The sequence below is a fragment of the Pipra filicauda genome, unplaced genomic scaffold, assembly GCF_003945595.2.
Source record: "Pipra filicauda isolate LSUMZ 115617 unplaced genomic scaffold, ASM394559v2 scaffold579_size272245_pilon, whole genome shotgun sequence".
NCBI lineage: Eukaryota > Metazoa > Chordata > Aves > Passeriformes > Pipridae > Pipra > Pipra filicauda.
The window spans coordinates 107,276-127,946 of NW_024104730.1; the positions used below are offsets into that span (position 1 = coordinate 107,276).

The following is a 20,671-nucleotide window of genomic DNA, read 5'->3' on the forward strand; positions in this document are numbered from 1 at the left end:
CCACAGAAACGCTCTCGGCAGTTACTGTATCCAGGGATAACGCTGCCCTATCCAGGGATAGCACCTACTTCATCCCCACTGTAACAACCTCAGGCACATTAACGGATCCTCACCCTCCTCACACACAGAACCAAAACCTGAAGGATTATTTCCAGGTTCACTTGGACACACGAGAAATAAGAAAGCCAAAAAAGAGACTTCTTAGATAACCTCAGTTGTAGTGAGACATTATTTTCTAATCACAGACTATTCCCACCTACTTCACAAGTTTTCTCTCCCAAAAAGGACTCGATCAAGAAAACAAGACTCCATTTTTAAGTGCTAAGCTGCCCCCAAATCCATTCTTTCAAAACATTAGTTACTCTTTCAAGCAGTGATAGTCTCAATTCAGTCAGATTCAATGAGTGATTATTTACATACAGTTAGAAAGCCTTTCGCAAAGGAAAACGCATTTTTAAATAGGTAACTGCAGCTAACTTCAAATAAGCAAACTCCTCAAGTCATTGAGACAGAGCAGAATTTAAACTCTAGCCCTTGAAGCACTGAGTTGCAGTAAGAATCTCCACCTCTGAAATAAGAAACCAAGTGATGCTTTGCAAGGCTTCTTTGCCAGGTTTGTTAAAAACACAAGAAATGTTGATTTCCTTCAAAAGGGAATCATTCTGCACCCCAAGCTTAACTCCCAGCTTGGTTTTTGCTGGCTCTGAACATTAAGGGCACATTTTACAAGTGAAAAGAAACCAACGCACCCTTGAATTCGTTAAAACACCAGAACAGGACCAGCAGATAAAGCGGGCCCTAAACCCTGGCTTTACTACACGCGCCGTGATGTCTCTGAAATTAAACAGAGAGGGGTCAAGCAGCCCCGCTCGTTTCCTGCTCAGTCGCTACACGCGATTCCATTTCTCCTCCAGAGCCCGCGATCTGCTCGCAGCAAGCGCCGAAGAAGCGGCTGGAGGTCCCCGGGGCGGTGGAGCCGCTGCGGGGCCCCGGGGTCCGGGAGGGAAGAGCAGGGGTGGGGGGGTCGTTTCTCACCTTCCATGCTCCGGCCGCGGGTCCCGGCTCCACCTGCCCGCCCGGGCTCGGCACTGCCGGCGGGGAGCACCGGCCTCGCCTCCCGCCCCGCTCCGTGACATCCGGCCCGGGCTCGGCGGGCGGAGAGCGGCGCCGGGCGGCGGGGACGGCACCGAGCGGCACCGGGACACCGGCCCTGGGGCTGCTGCCGCCGCCAGGCTCCAGCCCCTCGGGGTGCGGGGGGCGGAGGGCGCAGCGCCTGTTTTGGGGGGCTGGGGGAGCCCCCAGACACTTCGGTAGGGCAAAGAGCATCAGAGCCCGCAGAGCCTGCCCTGCGTGCCCTCAGACATCTCAGGCTGTGTGGCAAAGTTAAATGACTGAGAGTGAATAAAACCTGGGTTCAGTCGGCTGTTTTTCTTAACAGAATAGCGTTGTTATTTAGCAGAGAATCGAAGTACAAAGGATCTTTAATAAAATAAAGCAAACACGAGTTTCAAGGTCCTCGGGAATTGTTAAATGATGATTTTTGTGCATCTAGCACAAAACCCTGAAAGAGGCTCACTGCACACTGGGCCTGGAGAGGGCTTTGAGGGACCTGACCTGGTGCAGGATGTCCCTGCTGTGGCAGAGGGTGGCACCAGGTGACATTTACAGGTCCCTTCCAACCTAAACCCAGTTAATGCAGTGGCAAATGAAATTGGGATTCGAGCTTGGATGTAAATCCAAAGGCAGTGAGTGTGAATTACCACAGCTCAGGTGTGGGATAACAGCATGGAAACACGATTCTCCTACTCACTTCCTGTGTGCTGCCATCGACTCCTTCTTTAACTGTTGCTTTTCCATCACTTGCAAAATGATTCTAGAAATAAAATGTGAAAAAAAAAAAAGTTATGTGGGATAATGAAGTCTAATTCTCTGCTATTCCAGACCATCTCTGTGTCCCCCTTCCAGAACCATTTGGGAAGGAAGTAGGAAGGTTTCCTGCTCCTGTGAGCTCTGAGGAAGCCCTGGGACTGCCATGTGACAATCAAAAACCTCTGGTTTCCACCCCAGGATTAAGCATGGCCATTTTCTCTTGCTGCCGGATTTGTTCTCCAATTTAAATCTTTATTTTCCATCAGATAATCACTTGTGTCTCCTCTCTCTTTTTATTTTAAGGGCAGAAATCAAATGAGTCTGGTTTTGTCAGCCTGTAAAAATGCCACTGTGCTGACTGTGCCCCTCCTTTGTGTGATCCCTGCTTTAGATCACTCACCTTAAAGATCAGAGACAGAACCTGTGCTCTGCAGCCCAGGTAGCTCCTTTCCAGAGCCCTGCACAGGTCCTTCACCTGACTTTGTACTCCTGGAAGTTTCTTTACATATTTCCTAGGATAAAATATTCACCTTTTTAGTGTCTACTCACACCATGATTGAGTTTATGTCAGATTTTTTCCTCTTCTATCATTTCATACTGAGAGAGTTTCTATTAACCAAAAAACCAGTAATCCAGGGTTAAAGCACAAATACCTGAATTCACATTTTGTCCTATTAAATCCTCCCCCTGACACTCCCTGTTCCTAAAAATAACCAACCTTTTTTCCCCCTGAGCTTACAAGTCTATAATGACAATTTATCAATCTGTGACTTGGACATATTATAGATTTGAAAATAAATGAGTCATTTGGCTGAAGACACAGACTCAGAGTTCATAAAGATTCAAAACTGAAGCCAAAGCTTTATAGTAAAGATATTATTTTATAATAATTAACAAGCTGGGCCTGCGCAGGACGTGAAATGAGTTATAAACATCCTTAGGAACTGAGGCTGTTCAGGCTGAAAAATGACTCGTTTATAGCAGACACGTTAAAAACTGAATCATTTTGCCCTCACGGCACCAGAGTGAAATGTTCACTTTGAGTAAAACTGAGAACATTCAGCACATGGGAACGCAGGATCATCTGAGGTGGTCCCAGTTCTGTCCCGCTCAGCAGCTCAACAACATTAAAAATGAAAACCCTGACATAGTTCTTACACCTTAACCAACCACTCGAGTTAATTTCTTGGTGTAAGGAAGAAGAAATACTGAGTAAAACAGTTTACCATCAATAACTTGATACCTTCTTTTCCAATTTTTTTTTCTGTTTTTGGTAAATTTTTCTTTATTAAAGGAAACTCGTAACTTACGTGCCTTTTTTACATGGAAGCATTGAGTTAAACTTTCACAGCCCTCTACAAAAATAACTCTCATTCCTGCGTTGGTTGGTTCCATATTTGCTATGCAAATACTGTGACATCACTTTTGGACACTAGTATGGCCTGGGGTGATAAATATGATCAAGTTAATTATGATAAACATAATTTAGCTATTTACCAGAAGCCTGGCCACCGTTCCTGGTCTGGAGCATCTCAGGATGTGAGGTGTGGTCAAATGCAAGGACCCTCCTCTCCCTCTCAGTTTCCTGAGTGTTTTTGTATCACTTGCACTAGAAACAAAATATTTACACATTTAAGACTTTCAAAGTAAGTTTTCCAAAATATGTAACTGACTTGAAAGTTACTCGCAGTAATACTGTGGCATTTGGCTTTATTTTCCAGCCAACAGGACCTGCCTGGCACTTCCTTCCAGTCACAGCAAGTGGCAGAACCTTGGAAACCAAGAAGGGTTTGAGTTGGAAGGGACTTTAAAGCCCATCCAGTCCCACCCCCTTCCACTAGCCCAGGTTGATCCAAGCCCATCCAACCTGGCCTTGGACACTTCCAGGGATGGGCAACCTGTGCCAGGGCCTCCCCAGCCCCCCAGGGAGGAATTTTTTCCAAATATCTAATCTAAATATCCCCTTTTTAGTTTAAAGCCAGTCCCCTTGTCCTATGACTCCAAGCCCTTGTCACAAATCCCTCCACAGCTCACTTGGAGCCCTTTCAGGTACTGAAAGGGATGTTTTTTGGTTTTAAGCTGAAAAATATGTGTCCCATAATGACTCACTCCAGAAACCTGCAGCTGGAGAACACCCAGTGCTTTCAGCCCCTCCGGAGGTGAAGCCACAGGATGTGCCCAGCTCTTACTTTCAGTCTTTCTCACAACAAGTGACAGAATCACAGAATCCCAGACTGGTTTGGGTTGGAAGGGGCCCTAAAGATGATCCAAGTTCCGCCCCTCGCCACGGGTAGAGACACCTTCCATAGCCCTGGGCAGGTTCAGCACTGACGCAGCCACGACAGAGCCCATTCCCTCCTCCTCCTCCCCCTATACTTCCCTCTCCTTGTCCCACAGCTGGAAAAACCACTTTAGACTCAAAAGCAAAGCCCAGTACGCACTTTGCGAGCGATGTGGGGCCGAGGAGTGACAAGGGGGCAGGGTGGGGGTGTGAGGGGGTGTGGGCCGGGGAGGGCCTTCCTTCGCAACGGCCTGAAAGCGAGAGGAAAAAAAAAAAAACCAACAAAATCCTGCTTAAAAAGCACTGGCGCGGGGCGGGTGAGGAAGGAGGATGTTTTAAACACAGTTTAAAAAGCACGGGGTGTGGGCGAGGGGCGGGAGGGGTCAGAGACGAGAGCGAAGGACCCCGGCGGGGACACCCCCCCCCCCCCCTCAAGCCCTTCCCGTCCTCAGCCCTGAGGGGAGGAAAAGGGCGGGAAGCGGCGGGCGCGCGCGGGGATGGAGGCGGAGGGGGCCGTTAGCGCCCCCTCGCGCCCGCGGCGGCCGTTTGTGAGGGGCGGCGGGAGGATGGCGGGGGGCGGCGGGCGGACCCGCTGCCCCCCGGGCGCTCTCCTGGGCATGGCGGCCGTGCTGGCGGCGGTGGGATGGGGTGCGAGGGGTGGGGGTGCCGGGGAAGCGGGAACGGTGTGGCTCGGGGCTCTGCTGTGTGCGTGGGTGTGGGGGGGGTCACCATAGAACCTTCCCTCAGAGTGGGCGATGAAGCCCCTTTAGAGGGGACGGGGTGGGTTCCGGCGACACCACATCGGTGGGTCCCCCTCTGCTGTGGAGTGAACGAGTGCCTCCATAGAACCTTCCCTCATAGTAGGCGATGAAGCCCCTTGAGAAGGGACAAGGAGATGGAGCCCCTTTAGAGGGGACTGACACCCCACTGCCCCCAGACCCAGCCCTGGGACACAACAGTCAGGCAGGGCCGTCCCAGTGTGCCCATGGCCTGGAAAAACAAACAAACAAACAAACAAATTCTAACAATTTTCACCCCTCCTGGGGGCTCTCATCACAGGAACCCTTGTGCCCAACACCTGTCTGGTGTTTCCCAAAAGGCAAAGACTTACAGATTCCTGAAGCCTCAGCATCTTCCATGGTCACCCCGTGACCGTTCTGTGTTTCCTCAGGGTCACCCTGAGGAGCCTTCACTTTATAGTCAGGTTTTATAACTATTTTAGTGGCTTTTCGTAAAGGGGAAGGCTCAGCTGGTCTGCAACCTGGTACAGCCACGTCTGCAAGCTGGGCACTAAAACAACAAAAAACTGGCAAGTCAAAAACACAAGGTCCTGTTTGTCGCTAAGAAAAAAGTATAGGGGAAAAGGAAAAGTAAGACAAAAGAGACAGAATCCCCGCCAGGGTGAAATAAGTGATTAGAAATCAGACATTTAGATTGATATCTCCTATTCCAATTCCTTTTCCCTACAGTGAGAGCAGAACCGAAGGAAGAGCAACTTTCTGTTGACTTAATTGGAAAGAATGAAGTTTATGGTGACACCAGGCATGAAGGTAAACTCGTCTTTTTTCATATACATATTTAGTTTTTACTGGAATTTGGAGTTTCAATCACAGGGATCGTTACGTAGCACCAGTGGAAGTGATACAGCCTCATATGCACAGTAACAAGGGGATGGGGATGGAAATACATTTGTCCCACAGTGCTGCTAGAAGCATAGGTGAAAATTGAACATCTAAATGAAAATTTAACATCTAAATTAGCATATTTCTCAAAAATTTGGTGCTTTTTGTGCCCCTGGACCACAGTCTGTGTGTGGGACATGAGTGTCTCCTCTGCACAGTCAGCACCAGCCACACTGTGGACAGTTCCAGGATATTAATTAAGAACAAATGGAGATTAAAGATTAATCTTACACTTTCCAAGTCCAAACGGGAAAAATAAGCTTTAAAGACATTCATTTTTTAAATTAGTGTTTTGGTGATTTCGCTCAATATCAGCGTTTCACACCATTTACCTGATCCTGTATTGCAGTGAACGTGTACGTCAAGGTGTTCACAAACAGCCCCTTTCTGGTCTGTATGGATTTGGCCCTTTCCCAAGAAAAAATAATAGATCCCAAGTACTCGTGGATTGGTCCAGATGGAAGACATTTAGAAGGTTAGTCCCTTTGTTCAGACTGAAAAAAAAATTAAAAAAATCATGTATTATCCTTGTTTCTATTCACACCACCCTGCAACAGGAGGTGGGTCCAAGTACTCCCTTGGCCCTTTGCCAGATTTCTCCACAAGCTCTGACATTAAATTCTGTTTCTCTGCTCCCTCTAAAGATTAAAAATGCTTGAGATTAAAAAAAATCCCTTGCAGTAAATCCTAAAAGTCATAAATTTTAGATCATTTCAGGCTAACACGAATCGGTGTCACTTTGTACAAGAACAAGATCTCAGCTTCAAATGTTCTAAATGCATCAGAAAGTGAACTTTCCCAGTAATCTAATATTTCTGTTTTAGGGCAAAAGTATGCAAATATGACAGAGACAGGGAAGCTGATGGTGATGGGATTCAGGGAGTCGATGTCTGGCACCTACACTTGCACTCTGTCCCACAAAATCATTGAAACCACAACACAAGAAGAAACAGAAATCGTTCAGGCCTATAAATTCATGGTTTATGGTAAGTTCCCCAAGTCAGGAGTAAGCACGTGGCCTTGTGCTGGTGCATTTGTGAAGTGCATGTTTATTGTAAGGCTTGATTAAAAAACAAACAAACAAAAAAAACCCAAAACAAACAAAAAAAACCCCAAAAAATAATTAGTTAAAATTTTATCCCAGAAGAGAAAATAAAATTTTTATACTTATGCCCACACACACCCTCTCACAGTTTTGGAAAAAGTTTAAAATTACTGCTACCAAGAATACATGGCAATAAAACAGTCTCTACTCTTAATAAGAACAGAATTAACTACAAGAATTCCAGGGTTATCCAAGATCTGGAAAGGAAGGTCGTGTCTCCCATGGGAGAGATCACCAAACTGACGTGGAACCACCCCTCTGCCCCCCCCTGCTCGAGCTGCACTCCAGCCTCCTTCCACCACGTGTAACCCCTGCTCGCCAACATCACCTCCCCACCCGCAGCACAACAACCCAAAAACGCTGGGGGAACACTGATCACACCCCGAGCTCACCCCCCAAACGTCTCCTCCCAGCCTACAGGGAAGCAGACCACGCCTACCAGGTGTTTGTTCGCTTCACCACCACGCGCTGCCAGCTGAGAAACAACGGCTTGTTCTTCGAGACGCTGGAGAAGATCCTGAACAGCACCATCGCCCACCTGACCTGTCACATCACACAGTCGTCCTACAAGTGCCACTCCATCAGGACACCAAAGCACGGCCTCCAGCACGAGCTCTTTGTTAATTTTCAAGGTAACGGATCTCGCGGCTTGTCTGGGAGGGATCCTTTGCTTTTGTAAACAACCCGCGGGTACTACAAACAACATCTGAAAGGCGGCAGTCAGGAACACCTCTCAAAGTTATTTCCTCTTTGGTTTGTTTGTTTGTTTTCTTTTTTTTTTCTTTGGAGCGCCTGTATTTTTTTCCGTTACCCACAGATGGAGCTAAAACGCAGTTTTTATGTCAAATTTGTAGGGTTGTACTCACAGGCTTAGCAAGAAAGGCTATTTCCGAGGTGTGCAGCTGGAGAGGATTGTTGGAAGGAGGCAGCCCATAAGATGCCGTGCTTTTTTCACTAAAGTTACTGCCAAGTGGTCGTATTTGGTTTTCATTATTTGATTTTTAGTAAGTCTGGGACAACTAGTAAGCTGCACAGAGTTCAAACAAGAGCCTCACAGCTTCCTCTTGGCAATAACAGAGGTGGTTTAAGTCAAGAAACTTTCATAAGAGACTGGAGACCCAAAGATTTTAAGTTTACATAAAAATTCAGCCCTTTCTGGAACCTGAGGGTGCTATATGAGAACTTAGTTCCATTTTCTCAGCTCAGCATATTCCCCCCACCACTAGTTTTATATTTGTTGACCTCTGACTCTTCCTGGAACAAAGCAAGGAACTGGGTAGAAACCACTAGGACCTAATCTAGCTTTTTCCCTTTTTACATGTGTTTTTTTCCCCCCCTCCATCCACAGTTGATCCCTTTGCACCAGGATGGGAAGAAGTTTGCCACAAGCTTCCTTACGACTGCGAAGATGTGACAAACAGGAGAGCCCAGCAGGTTCTGTGTCAGTCACCTCGTGTCTTCTCTGCCTCTCTAACACCCACCTCTGCCTCAGCTCCTGCAGATGTGACTGGTGGTAACCCAGCTTCGCCCAGATTTCATGGGATTAGGGTTGTAAATGACAATTCATGGGTTTCAAACGATTCAGTTCAGGGTGGAAAATGGGTTTAAAAGTCAAATTGATACATATTGTTAAAGAATTAGTTTTGGGGAAAAAACCAACCAAACCTCATTATTTCCTTTATATTTACTCCTAATAAAGAATTACAGACTTTATGATTTATAATATATTGAATATCCAGTACTCTAAACTCAAATTGCATTTCATTGACCAAATAATAAATTAAAAGTAAATCTACCGTAGCCAACTTCTAAAATCTGTTCTCTCTGGCTTGTAAATATTAAATCCTGGGATCAGCTCACATCCTGGGTCTGATTCCAGGCCTCTGGAAGCCAAGGAAGGCTCCCAGTTAGGGTGACAAGTCAGTGTGTGGGAATCAGGACTGAATCAACACCAAACAACGGGCTGTGTTTTCACTGTCCCAATGTTCCCGAATTTTAGGCAGCAGAGCTGATTGGGAAGTTTTTCCACCAGCTGAGGTACATCCTGGAGCACGAGGCTGAGGCTGTCCCCACAATCCAGTACGTGGAGAACAGCTTCTCCATGATTCCCATCGACAGCTGCCGGCCAGGTTTTGGGAAGAACCACCACACCCACCAGAACTGCGCCAGCTGCTGCGGTAAACACCAAACACCACGGGGTAAAAATAGCTCATCCACTGAAACAGAGCTCATCAGTGCTGGTCACAGAGCCCCGGGGAGGAGCTGGGAAATATTGGGGTCAAAAGCAAGGATATTTCTGTTCATCCTTTGGGAAGACACTCACATTATAGATTCAGGGTAACGACAGGGACAGGAAACGAGCTCACAGGTGTAACTGCATTTACCAGCAAAGGAGAAGTGGAGTTTTCCCCTCTCCAGGTCACTGGTGAGTGACTATCCTCAGGATCCAGAGCACATGAGAAACAATCTCCTCCATGGAGTAGAAAACTCCCTGCTGTTTTCTAAAGTTCTTTTGCAGCACCTGCTGCAGGTTAAGTTGAGGGGGGATTTAGCCAGAGGCTCAGGGAGTTCACACAGAGCCTTAGGAAGGCTCGTGGGGGTGTCTGACAGCCCCCCAAGGTGGGGGGGAGCTGCTGGAACCCCAACTGTGTTCTCTCCACAGTGGTTTGTGGTCCTGGAACTTACAGTCCCAACAACGAGGTGACGTGTCGGACCTGTGAGAGGCCTCGGGTCAGGACGTACGGAGCAAAATCCTGCCAGTAAACTGACCAGCTGGAAAACCAAAGAGCAGCTGTGAGAGAATCCTTGGTGTTGTGGTGTTCTTCTCCTTTTAGCTGCCAGTTCTGGAACCCTCCATTCCTTTCGGGGGAAAAAAAAAAAAAAAAGCATCCTTTTTCATGCACTCCCAGATTTTCTTCTATTCTGGGACCCCTTAGACTGGAAAAACGCTGCATAAAGCACGGCGTTCATGCAAGGAAAAGCAATTAAATGGGGAAGGAGAGGAAGTTTGTCACGTGGCTTAGCGCAGAGGCTGTTTCCTGATGGTGACACCAGACACGCCACAGCTTTGTGCTGCTCAGAGAACACAAAGGAGCTACAAAGGATTCCGGGCGGGATGGCAGGTGGCTGGGGTGGAGTTATGTGCCAGGCTGGCATATGCCAAAATCTGCCTGAGCAGCTTCTAGCAGATATTAAGAGAAGTGTTTAATCTTTGAGATTTAAAAAGCATTAAGCTTCCTCTCATGTTTCTTTCTCTGTTTCTGAAATATTCCAGGCAGGACACCAGAGTGGAAAAAGAAATAGAGTCTCTGAGACAAGAGAGAGGGCGAGTAACAAGTTACAAGAGGATTAAGGACCAGATTATGGTTCTCTCCTTGTCCACTGCTCCTCAGAAAGAAGAGAGAACATCCCAGATGGAAGCAGAGTCTGCAGAGCCTCTTCCACCTCCTCCTGCTGCAGCAAAGCCTCGGCAGGGCCCAGCTGGCCCCAGGTGCTGCAGGAGCAGATGATCCTCTCACACCAGCTGTGAATTCCTGACGAGTTCACCGGATGACACAAATTGCCAAAGCACTGAGCTAATGGGAACGTTTTCTTCCCAGCAAAGCCTCCCCCTGATCCTCTGTGGAAGGTCAGCAGCTGGATCTGCAGCGATCCATCACCCTGCAAGTAACAATGACCTGACCAACATCAGGAGCTCCACAAGTAACTCCAGCTGCTCCCCAGCCTGGGCCTTGGAGCCCACTGGAGCATCTGAGCCTCCCACGGCAGAGCTCCCAGAACTTGGGCTTTTAGAGCTCTTTTCTAAGCTGTTCCCTGTGGGAGTTTCTACCTTCCAGACTCACTTTGTCGAGGTACACCAGAGAACTCTCACCTTCCACACACAGAGCCATGGAAATCCATGCCCAGCTTCCCAGTACAGAGCCATTCTTTCCTTTTTCTTTTTTTTCTCCCACAAAGTAGGACTAAGTCAAGCAAAGGAAACACCTCCCACTCAACACCCCCAACTTCTTACAGCATCTCGAAATTCCTTGGTGGGTATTCATCCAAAAACGGCCCCGATTCAACCCAGTTTCACTTATCCACTGTGACAGGGACACAGCAGGAGACAGCACGGGCACAGACCCCGCTCCGAGCTTTTCAGAGTCATTACTTATTAAATGCTGAGGAATAAAGTGAGCTGTTTTGAGCACTTACACTGCCCTGGGGCTGATTATCCTTGCTGCCAACTGGCCACCGTGCCCGGCTCAGGCTGGCACAGATGAAGCAGCCACTGCTGCCCCAGACTCTTGGCCTGTTTCTGCACAGAGGAAATGCCCCACACATCAGTTATGAGGGGAAAAGCAGCAAGTAGGTACCGAGAGCCAGGGAGAGTCACAGGCCCTGGCACAGGCTGCCCAGAGAAGCTGGGGCTGCCCCGTCCCTGCAAGTGTCCAAGGCCAGGCTGGACGGGGCTTGGATAGTGGAAGGTGTCCCTATCCATGGCAGGGGGTGTGACTGGATGGGTCCCTTTTCAAGGTCCCTTCCCACCCAAATCATTCCACGATTGGGTAGAAAAATAGGTCAAATGTTTCAGTATCACATTGCAGAGGAGTTTGTGCCAATAATTCTGTGGAGGCTCATGAAAAAGTGACAGGAAGTGGCTTCCCTCTGACCTCCCCTGGAGGAGATTCCCCTGCTTCCAGCTGGAGCTCTGTGCCTGGAACAGCAGCTGGACTTTTTATTGCTGACACCAGCCCTCACACCTCATCCCCTTCCCTGTCACACCTCAGGATTTACAAATCACTGAGCAGCTCTCACCTCACCTTAACTGTTCCCATCCCTCTCTACCTCCCACAGCTACAACAGCTCACAAGGAATTACGAGCTCCTTCCTCACTGCTCTAAATCCTCCTCAAATCCTCTTCTGCCCTGGCTTCACGGGAGGGATCATGGAAACCTGGGCTGTCCCTGATGCTCTTGGTGAGCTGAGGAAACCCCAGCGGGGTTCAGCCCTTTGAACCCTACCTTGAACCTGCCCCAGCCCCACAGCTCCAACCTCCCTCTGTGCCAAGGGCCATCCCAACACCTCGGGAGTGCTGAGAAACCCTCACAAATAACAGATTTAGAACCTCAAACTTCCCGTCCCCTTCTCCACACAGACCTCCGGGACCTCAGCACGTACCGACAGCACACGAGAGCTTTGAAACATCCACAAATCACGAAAATAACAGGGATAATCTGCCAGCTGGAAGCTGCAGCCCATTGTTTTCCCATCAGAGCTGCCTGGAACGACCCACTTGAGAAACACTTAAGGAACACGTGTTCAAGGACTCACTGCAGAGCTGGAGTGGTGATGGGCCATGTCCGGGTGACAGTGACAACTCTGCTCCAGTGGGAAGGGTGCCTTGTAACTCCCTGCAGCAGCTTGATTATCCTGCAATCCAGATTTCCTTCTAAATTTAAGCCAAGTTGGGAGGCCACAGAGCTGCCCAGGACACAGCTCATGGCCCCTGTTCAGCAGGTTTTAAGGAGGGGCTGTGGGGAGGAGCCAGACCAGGTGCCCTGGGATTGGCACATCCCAGGAACTCATCACACCTGGGATGGGCGTGGTGCAGCCCCGGCTAATCCATCCCCCTGGGATTCCCCCAAGGACTTGTCCAGGAGTCCCTCTGGTGGAAAAATGCCTTGAAACAAGCCTGGCTGAGAGTTGAGGGTGTCCCTTCTGTCCCCAAGAGCCCTGAGGTGACACTGCAGGTGCCACAGCCCCACGTTGTTTCCACAGGAGGATGGGCCCGAGCCCAGCCCGTGGATGCTGCCAGCCCTGTGTCTCTCGAGGCAGGAAAAACACCTGGAAAGATGACATTTCCCTCTGACAGGGAAAACTTTGAGGATCCCAAAATGTTATTAACAGGCCCAACCTCGCCTTAAAGGAGCAGCTGTTTGGAAATGATCCCTGGGCTCAGCAATGCCTGGCTTGGATGAGGGACGAGAGGGAAATCCCCGGGGAGTCCGGAGGGGAGCGTGCGAGCGGCTGAACCGCCGAGCTCTGAACCACAGGCACGGGAAGTGCTGCTGTGATTTTTAGCTCTGCTTCACTTTCCTACCCACTGAAATCAAATTTCCTCCTGCCCAAGCCCAGTGACCACATGTCCTGCCCAGCAGCTTCCCTGGAACCACTGGCACTGTGGGATTAGGGAGCGCTGTGCAAGCAGCGAACGGGGATGATTTGTTATTGGCAGCAACGTGGCTGGAAATGGGTGTTTGTGGAGGGAAAATAAAGAAATAAAGTCCCCGAGTGAAAGGCCGGTGATGAAGTGTAGCCCGGCTCTAATCCCAGTGTAAACACTGCCATCGCTCCTAATTATTGATAAACATTTTTCTAATTGTGGAAATTAAACAATTAGACATCCTTCCTTCCCTCTTGGAAATCTAATCAGCCCAAAGTTCAGGATGCAGCCTGGAGCTGCCGCTGCAAAACACGCTGCACTCACAGGCTGGGAAAAAGCAGGCTTCTCCCAAAACCTTCTCCCAAAACCCTTCTCCCAAAACCCTTCTCCCAAAACCCTTCTCCCAAAATGCCCCCCAAAGCTCCCCCAGCCCTGGCCCCGTTGTTGAGAGGACAGATCCATGGGCAAGGTGTCAGACAGCCTGGAGGCTTCCCAGGAGCACGGCTCTATCCCTGCATTCCCAGGGATTTCAGGGCCAGGCAGGCAAAGAGCCGTCCCTGCCGGGAGGATTCAGGTCGTAGCTCTTGCCCCAGTGACACATTTCCCTCCATCCTGGAGAGGAGAGCAGGGAACGGACGGGCAGAGCTCCTTGGAAGTTAATAACGGAGCTTTACCGGCACGGGAACGCCGAGGAAGGAGGTCACGCTGCCAATGCTCCTGCTGCTGATCCCTGCGGATAAATCCGCATCAGGAACGAATTACCCCGAGAGGGGGATTAAGGGGGATGATTCTAATTCCTCGCTGAAGGAGAAGTGTTTTTAACGCTGAGCCCCTCACAGCCACCGACACCGAGCACTGGCTCCCGCTCCCGGCAGGATCTGACCCACGGGACCTTTCTGTTGGAAAGAGGGGATGAGAAAAATCCCTTCCTGGGATGTGAGCCTCCATCGGGCTGCAGTCCCACACCCCCGCCACCCCAAGATCCCCCAGCACCCGGGCTCAGCCACAGGCACCTGAAAATATCCATCTAATCCCAGTTTTCAGTTCTTCCTCATTCCTTGCCACACGGGATTAAATATCCAATAGTACTGACAGCCTAAATCCAACACAATTCCATCCATCCCAGACCAAGTTACTTTCCCAAAGCTTACTGCAGACTTTTATGAGGTTTCTTATACATTTTATCCCCCGTACACCCACATGGACCAGCAGCTGTTCCACAACCAGCCAGACTCCTGGAATGCATCTCCTTTCCCCCGTGCTCGTTAGCGTGGGCTGTAACGAGCCCCATGGTTTCCATCCGAGTAATTCCACAGGCAGGGTCTGGGAATTATCAGGCACCAGAGCAGGGCTGGCCCTGGAGCACTTGGTGTCATCCAGCCCCGTGGGGGGACACCGGCAGCACTCCAGGGGGATGAGGTGGCAGCCGGGGCCACGTGTCCTGCGTGTCCCCCAACCCTTCCCAGCTGCTCCCGGAGCCGCAGGAGGAGGATCCCCAGGGAGAGACCGGAGCAGGGGACAGGAGCCATCTGCTCCAGAGCCCGGGGTCTGCGTCTGGAGACAGCGAGTGACAAACAGGGTTAATGTCCCGTGAGCGGGAGCTGTCACTCTGTGTTAGGGCCTGGCTTCCACCTTCCACAGCGCAACATTCCAGCGGGGATCACACGGCACCGGCAAACCGGGACGGGACCACGACCAGAGAGGCCACTCTGGTGGGACTGTGGTGTCAGGAAGGGCCTGTCCCTCCTGGCTGTCATGGTCCTGCCCCCAGGCTCTGCTCTGGTGGGACGGGAGGGCAGGGAGCGGAGCAGGGCCCTGGGAAACAATCCCACGGGGTCCTGGGTGACGCAGGGACCGACCGGCGCCGTGCCAGCGACCTGAGCCGAGCATGGGGTGTTCATTATTGAAGGCTGGGGCAGAGTTACCACGGGCACCAGGTGTCCTGTTTCTGCCAACACCAGCCTGGGAGGACATCGGCTGTCACAGGAACCTCCGTCCTCCGTCCTCCCTGTGCGGCTTCACCGGGGCCCAGTGACCCACAGACACAAACACACACCAGCACGTGCCGTGCCCGCTCCAAAGGAACAGCCAATTTATTGTCGTATAAAGTGAGAATGTAAAAGGTCCCTTAAACCAAACACGGATGGGTCAGGCAGTCCCGGTGGCCCCCACACTGCCCGGGGGGAGCAGCCCAGGGGGGCCTCGGGGGGTCCCCCCAGCCCCTCTTGTCCGCAGCCGGTTGTAGAGGGGGAAGGAGCTGCCGTGGGGCTGCGGGGACGCCCGGATGGGAGCTGGGGCCGAGGCGTTTGTGCGTTGCAGAGCTCCTGGTCTGCGCTGGAATTAGGCACTTGTGGAAGGGTGCGGGCGCTGCTCCCGGCCGGCTCCGTCCCACAGCTCCCCATGGCACTGGGAGGACGGGCAGGGGCCGGGGCTGGAGCCCTGCCTGTGCCAAAACACACTGCCCACACCAGGGGCTGAGGCTGGGCCAGGTCTGGCCCGGTACAGAGGAGGTTCAAGCAGCTTTGGTTGGTGCTCTTGGTGAATTAAGGCAATTTATCTTCAGTTGGTTTAAAAAAAGGTCAAAACCAGCAAAAACCAGCTCTCCCAGGGGCCAGACGTGGGTGGAAGAGTCTGGGTCTGCTCTGGCTTTGCTCTGAGTCACCACTTGGACCCTGCACACCTAAAGGTGGGCACTGACCCCCTCCTGTGCCAGCCCTGTGCCCAGCCTTGCCTCCACCACTGCCACAGGGAACCTGCAGCCCAATACTGGAAGTGCCCAGAAGGGACTCTGGAGCATTTTTAGGGGAGATTCAGGCTCCTGCCAGTGGTGCGGGAGTGGGGAGAGGGCGGAGGAGCCGCAGCGGCTCCTTCCATCCCATTTCCCATCACAGTGACTGGTCGGCAGCTTGTGAGGTGGGAGCTCCCCTCCGGCAGCCGAGGGGAGCAGGGGGTGAGGGTGCTTCAAACACCCACCCCCGTGGTCCCTGGGGAGCACTGAGGGGAAACTGCTTCCCCCGACATCCCAGCAGGGCTGTACCTACTGCCTGGACCCCTCAGTTCCCCTCCATCAGCACCCACACCCCTTGGTGGCCCCAGAGGGCTCTGCCCTGGGGAGCTCATTCCCCATTTGGTTCTTATTCCCCACATTCCAAGGGGGAAGGCTCTGGGTTCGCCCACCAGTGACCCCTTCTCTGGGTGGGGACCCCCACGCCCCTTGCCCCACCTGGCCTGGGGTGCTGGGAAGGGAGCAGGGAGCAGCAGGGGCCGAAATGGGAGATGGGGTGGCACAACCCACACAACAGCTGGAGCTGGAGCTGCTTTTGGCCTCTCCCAGCCAGGGTGTTCCCAATTCCTGTCCCATCCTTTGGTCCCACTGGCTGCAGTCACAGCCCATGACCCCCCAGGGTCGGTGACCCAGCAGGGCACTGCCCTCACAGCCCTCCTGCTCCTTCCCACTGCCCTCCCAGCAGGGAGCCAGGCCCAGGCCAGCCTGTGAGGGATGGAAACACCGATTCCGTTAATGCCCCAAGGGATCTCTGCGAAGGAAATACAAAAGTTTTACATGAGGTCCAAACGTCCAGGTCGGTTGGAGCAACGGCCACGTGCCAGGGAGATGCTCCGGGTCCTCCATAACATGGGAGGACACTGTGGATGCTCCGTGCTCACGGCTGATATCCATCCCTGGCCACAGCCACCAGAGCCAGGGACTCACCGGCCACGGCTCCCGCTGCCAGGAGGAGAACGGGGCAAATCCACGAGTATCTCTGTGCGACGCCGGTGGCTGTGACAGCTCCTGCTGCCACGAGCGGCTGTTCCCCGGCCCTGTGCGTCCCCGTGTCCCGCAGGATGCCGGTGCTCACACCACAGTGCTGATGGTGGACGACTCCTCCGAGCGCCGCTGTTTGCTGGGCAGCGACTTGAGGTACTCCAGGTGCCTCCGGGCGTCCTCCTGGTTCTGCCGCACGTAGTACACCAGGTAGGAGATCACCATGGCGAACCAGCCGAACATGGTGACCAGCATGGCGATGTCCGTGGTCTTCTTGTACACGTTGCAGAAGTCCGTGTCGGCGATGACCTGCAGGAAGGCTTTGCCCACGTGCTCCTCCTGCGCCGAGGAGTCGCAGACGATGCCGCCCGAGGAGCCGGCCACCAGCTCCACGGTGCGGATCAGCTCCTGCAGCCGGCAGTCACACAGCCACGGGTTGTTGGACAGGTTCACCTTGGCCTTCAGGTTGCTGAAGGCGTCTTTGCTGACCGACACCAGCCTGTTGGAAGACAAGTCCAGGGAGTGCAGGTGCTCTGCCAGGCCTCGGAAAGCCCCGCTCTCCACGCTGGCGATGGCGTTGTGGGACAGGTCCAGCTCCAGCAGGAGCGGCAGGTCCCGGAAGGCGTCGCGGGGCAGGAAGGGGATGCGGTTGGAGTCCAGGTAGAGCTTGTTGGTGTCGTTGGGGATGTCTCTGGGGACCTCGGTCAGCCGAGCGTTGCTGCAGCGGAAGGTCTTCAGCCCCTCCTCCTCCGAGGGGTAGCAGCCCTTGGGGAAGGCGGTGGCCGGGCGGAGGCAGCAGCCCAGGAGGAGGAGGAGGAGGAGGAGGAGGCTGTGCAGGAGCAGCCCCATGGTGACCGGGCGGAGGAGGACCCGCTCTGCCACAGGCATCGTGCCGTGCTGCCTTTGCCTTCCTCACACCCCCGGGGGCTTCAGCTGGACTCGGCACATCTGAGAGGGGATAGCAAGGGGACAGTGTCAGGCCAGGGGGGTCAGGGGCAGAACCGTCACTGTGCTGACTGTGGGTACCGCACCTGACCCTGGCCAGGGGACAGGGACGGGGATGGGGACCGGGACAGCCGTCACGGCTCACGCATCCCCCCATCCCCGGCCAACACCTCGCTCGGGGCTCCTGCGAGGCAGGATCAGGTCCCAGGGCCTGAGCACGTCTCCCGCGCCGGCAGCTGGGCTGTAACAACCGGAGACGCTCGGGCTGAGCCAGAGGCGGGGGTGAGATCCCGCCCTGCCAAGGTCACGGCGCTGCGATCGCTGCTCGCAGGAGGCCGATCCATCCTGCGGCGGCCGGAGGACGCACCAGTGCGAGCCCTGGCTCCGGGCGAGCGGCCGCTGCCGGCAGCCCCCGGGGAATGCCATGGAAAACATGTGCGGGCAGCGGCTCAGCAGGTTCCCGCTCCCGGCTCCGCTCCCCGGCAGCGCCCGGGGCACGGGAGGACGCGCGCCGGGTTCTCTCCTTTCGAGGTGACTGGCACGGGTGGGTGCTGGGTGCGCCTGTCCCCCGCTCGCTGCCGCCTCGGCCGTGGGGTCGGGCTGCCCACACCACCCCGTAACCCTGGGCCCCACGCAGCCCTTGATTCTGGAGGGGAAAAACGTCAGCAGGAAAGAAACAAAAACAGAAAAAGGAAATTCACTGGAGCTGAGCGTGCAGTGAGTTCCCAGGGTAGTGGCAGCAGATAAGGGCCGTGTCCGAGGGCTCCGAGCGCTGCCCGGCTCTCCCAGCCCTGGCTCCCACCACGTCCAGGGGCCCCAGCCCGTCCCTGCGCCGGCCGCAGCGCTGGAGCCCCGGAGGGAGGATCCAGGTGCTCTCCCACCATCCCACAATCAAAGACACCGCCTGTGGCACCCGCTCAGGCAGCTCAGTGCTGCTGGTCACCAGGCACCTCCTGGGCAAAGCTGCTGCAGGTCCCACCTCCCCCCGCTCCCCGGAGCATCCCAACGCCGGCAAACCCGTCTCGGGGTGTTGACTGGGGGTCCCCGGTGCAGGGTAGAGGCGCCCACCCGAGGGTGGCCCCCAAAGCACAGCACCTCGAGCTCTGGGCACTGTCACCAAGCCCGGCCGCGCCGAAACACCCCAAGGTCACACCTGTGTAGAGTCGACCCCTGCTCTGCCGGAGCCCCGGGACCTGCGGGGGTCCTGAGCGGGCACCAGCGCTCAGAGCACCCCAGGGGCACCGGGACCCCACAGTCCCCCACTGCACCAGCCCCCTAGGTCTGCCAGAGGTAACCCGGGACAAACGCAGCCCCCTGAGACCCCCCTCCCGCTGCCCGGGAACCGCCGGACTGAGCCGGGATCTGATGCCCCGGGATGGAGCTGCTTCATCCACGGGACGGGGACACCCCGCGGGTGGGATGCGGACCAGGCACCGCAGCGAGGACGAGCGCTGCCAGCCCCTTACCCACCGCGGGGTCCCCAGCCCGCAGCAGGGTGCGGGAGTCCCCAGCCCGACCCCGGTGATCGCCGCCAGCCCCGGGGAGGGCGGTTGAGGTACCGGGGGCGGTGCGGGCGCCAGGACCCGCCGTGCGCCCGGGGATGCCCGGGGATCCCCCCGGCCCGGGGGCGTCGCGGGCGAGGGAAGCCCCGGTGCTTCCCCGGGGGAAGCTCCGCTCGGCGCGGCGCTGCCGCCCCCCCCCCCGCCTCCTCTCGCCCCGCCGGGGGTCCCGGTGCGGACTCACCTGCCTGTGCAGCCCCGGCGGCGGAGCGGCCCCGCGCCCCGGGCCGGAGCGGCCGCGCCCCGCGCAGCGCGGCGGGCCCGGAGCCGGCGGCGGCGGCGGGGCCGGTGGGCGGGATCCTCCGCCCGGGCCTCCCCGGGGCTCCCCGCCCCCGGCCCGCCCCGCCGGGGGGGCCGTGCAGCGCCGAGCACCCCCGGCCCCGCGCCCGGAGCCATCACAGCTCCTCGCCCCGAGGGAGAGGAGCTGCCCCGGGTCCTCAGACCGGGAGGGGCGGGGGACACACCAGGAGACCCAGCGAGGAGCTGCCGGGACCCCCGAGCCCGGGGCAGCCGGTGTCAGAGGCTCTGGGGGTGCTTCACGCCCCCCGCCCTGCCGCGTCCCCCCAAACCTCAGTGGGAGACCCCTCGACCCCGACCGGCCCCCTCAGGGCGCTCCGCGCCCCCAGCGCTGCCCTCGCTTCCCCCCTGGACCTTCCCGCCCCCTCCCCAGCTCCTCGGAGGGAGCAAGACCCCCCCCCAGTCCCACCCCGACGGGGTCACCGTGCCCCCCCGCCCGGCACCGGCATCGCTTACTCGGGGAAACCCGACCTGAGGCAGCGGCACCGGGGGGGCGGGAGCCGAGGGGGGGCCGGAGCGGGTCCCCAGCCCAGCCCTGGACTGCCCGGGTCGAAAGTCGCTGGGCTGGGCCGGGGCTCGGGGTCCCGCCGCCCCGGGGCACCGGCGGGGCCTGCTCAGGACCATGGAGAGCGGCCGCCGTTACCGGGCCCCGGGGCCGCCGGCCGGGACGCGGCTGCCCCGGCCCCGAGCACTGACGTTCTCCCGCTGCTCCGGGAGTATAAACCAGTTAGGAGGCGCCTGGCCTGGATCTCGGCTCAATTAGGGGAAGGGAACCTGACGGCAGCCAGACACGGCCGCGGGCAGATGGTCCCCGGAGCCCCCCGAGCTCCGCCGGGGCCATCACGGGGGCTGCGACCCTGGACTCGATCAGAAAACGTGTGGATGTGGCACCTGAGGACACGGGGTAGTGGTGAAGGTGACAGTGCCGGGTTAGTGGTTGGAGTCGATGATCTTGGAGGTCGTTTTGATGATTCCATGACCCGAGCCAAACCCAATGCTGGAGCGGTGCTGGGCTTGCCGGG

The 20,671-nt window shown here is 55.1% G+C and overlaps 3 protein-coding genes across 7 annotated transcripts in view; 1 reads left to right on the forward strand and 2 right to left on the reverse strand.

Annotated features, from left to right (window-relative positions):
* IKZF3 (IKAROS family zinc finger 3) overlaps positions 1 to 4,606 on the reverse strand; it is a 36,093-nt gene extending 31,487 nt beyond the window's left edge. For 2 of the 5 annotated variants that reach the window (XM_027746801.2, XM_027746785.2), the window contains exons 1-4: positions 4,311 to 4,606; positions 3,367 to 3,478; positions 2,270 to 2,381; positions 1,811 to 1,873 (exon numbers count right to left, since the gene is read on the reverse strand). Coding sequence is in view for 1 of the 5 variants with exons in the window: in XM_039387587.1 (XP_039243521.1) it covers positions 1,764 to 1,765; positions 1,811 to 1,857 (49 nt within the window). In the remaining 4 variants the exon portion in view is untranslated. Of the gene's footprint in view, positions 1 to 1,763; positions 1,766 to 1,810; positions 1,874 to 2,269; positions 2,382 to 3,366; positions 3,479 to 4,058; positions 4,182 to 4,310 lie in introns of those variants that run through there. The other 3 variants (XM_039387587.1, XM_039387585.1, XM_039387586.1) reach the window with 3 other exon arrangements.
* A 110-nt stretch (positions 4,607 to 4,716) lies between these two features.
* ZPBP2 (zona pellucida binding protein 2) lies at positions 4,717 to 11,130 on the forward strand. Its single transcript, XM_027746960.2, has 9 exons — positions 4,717 to 4,798; positions 5,620 to 5,700; positions 6,182 to 6,307; positions 6,657 to 6,818; positions 7,351 to 7,569; positions 8,286 to 8,371; positions 8,937 to 9,114; positions 9,600 to 9,730; positions 10,212 to 11,130. The coding sequence occupies exons 1-8, from the start codon at positions 4,717 to 4,719 to the stop codon at positions 9,698 to 9,700; spliced, it is 1,035 nt and encodes a 344-aa protein (XP_027602761.1). The 3' UTR covers positions 9,701 to 9,730; positions 10,212 to 11,130.
* Positions 11,131 to 15,152: 4,022 nt separating this feature from the next.
* On the reverse strand, positions 15,153 to 19,577 carry LRRC3C (leucine rich repeat containing 3C). The gene is made up of 2 exons (XM_027747022.2): positions 19,537 to 19,577; positions 15,153 to 17,796 (listed from the first exon to the last, which is right to left on the reverse strand). Exon 2 carries the CDS (start codon positions 17,734 to 17,736, stop codon positions 16,939 to 16,941), a length of 798 nt encoding a protein of 265 aa, XP_027602823.2. The 5' UTR covers positions 17,737 to 17,796; positions 19,537 to 19,577; the 3' UTR covers positions 15,153 to 16,938.
* Positions 19,578 to 20,671: the final 1,094 nt, after the last annotated feature.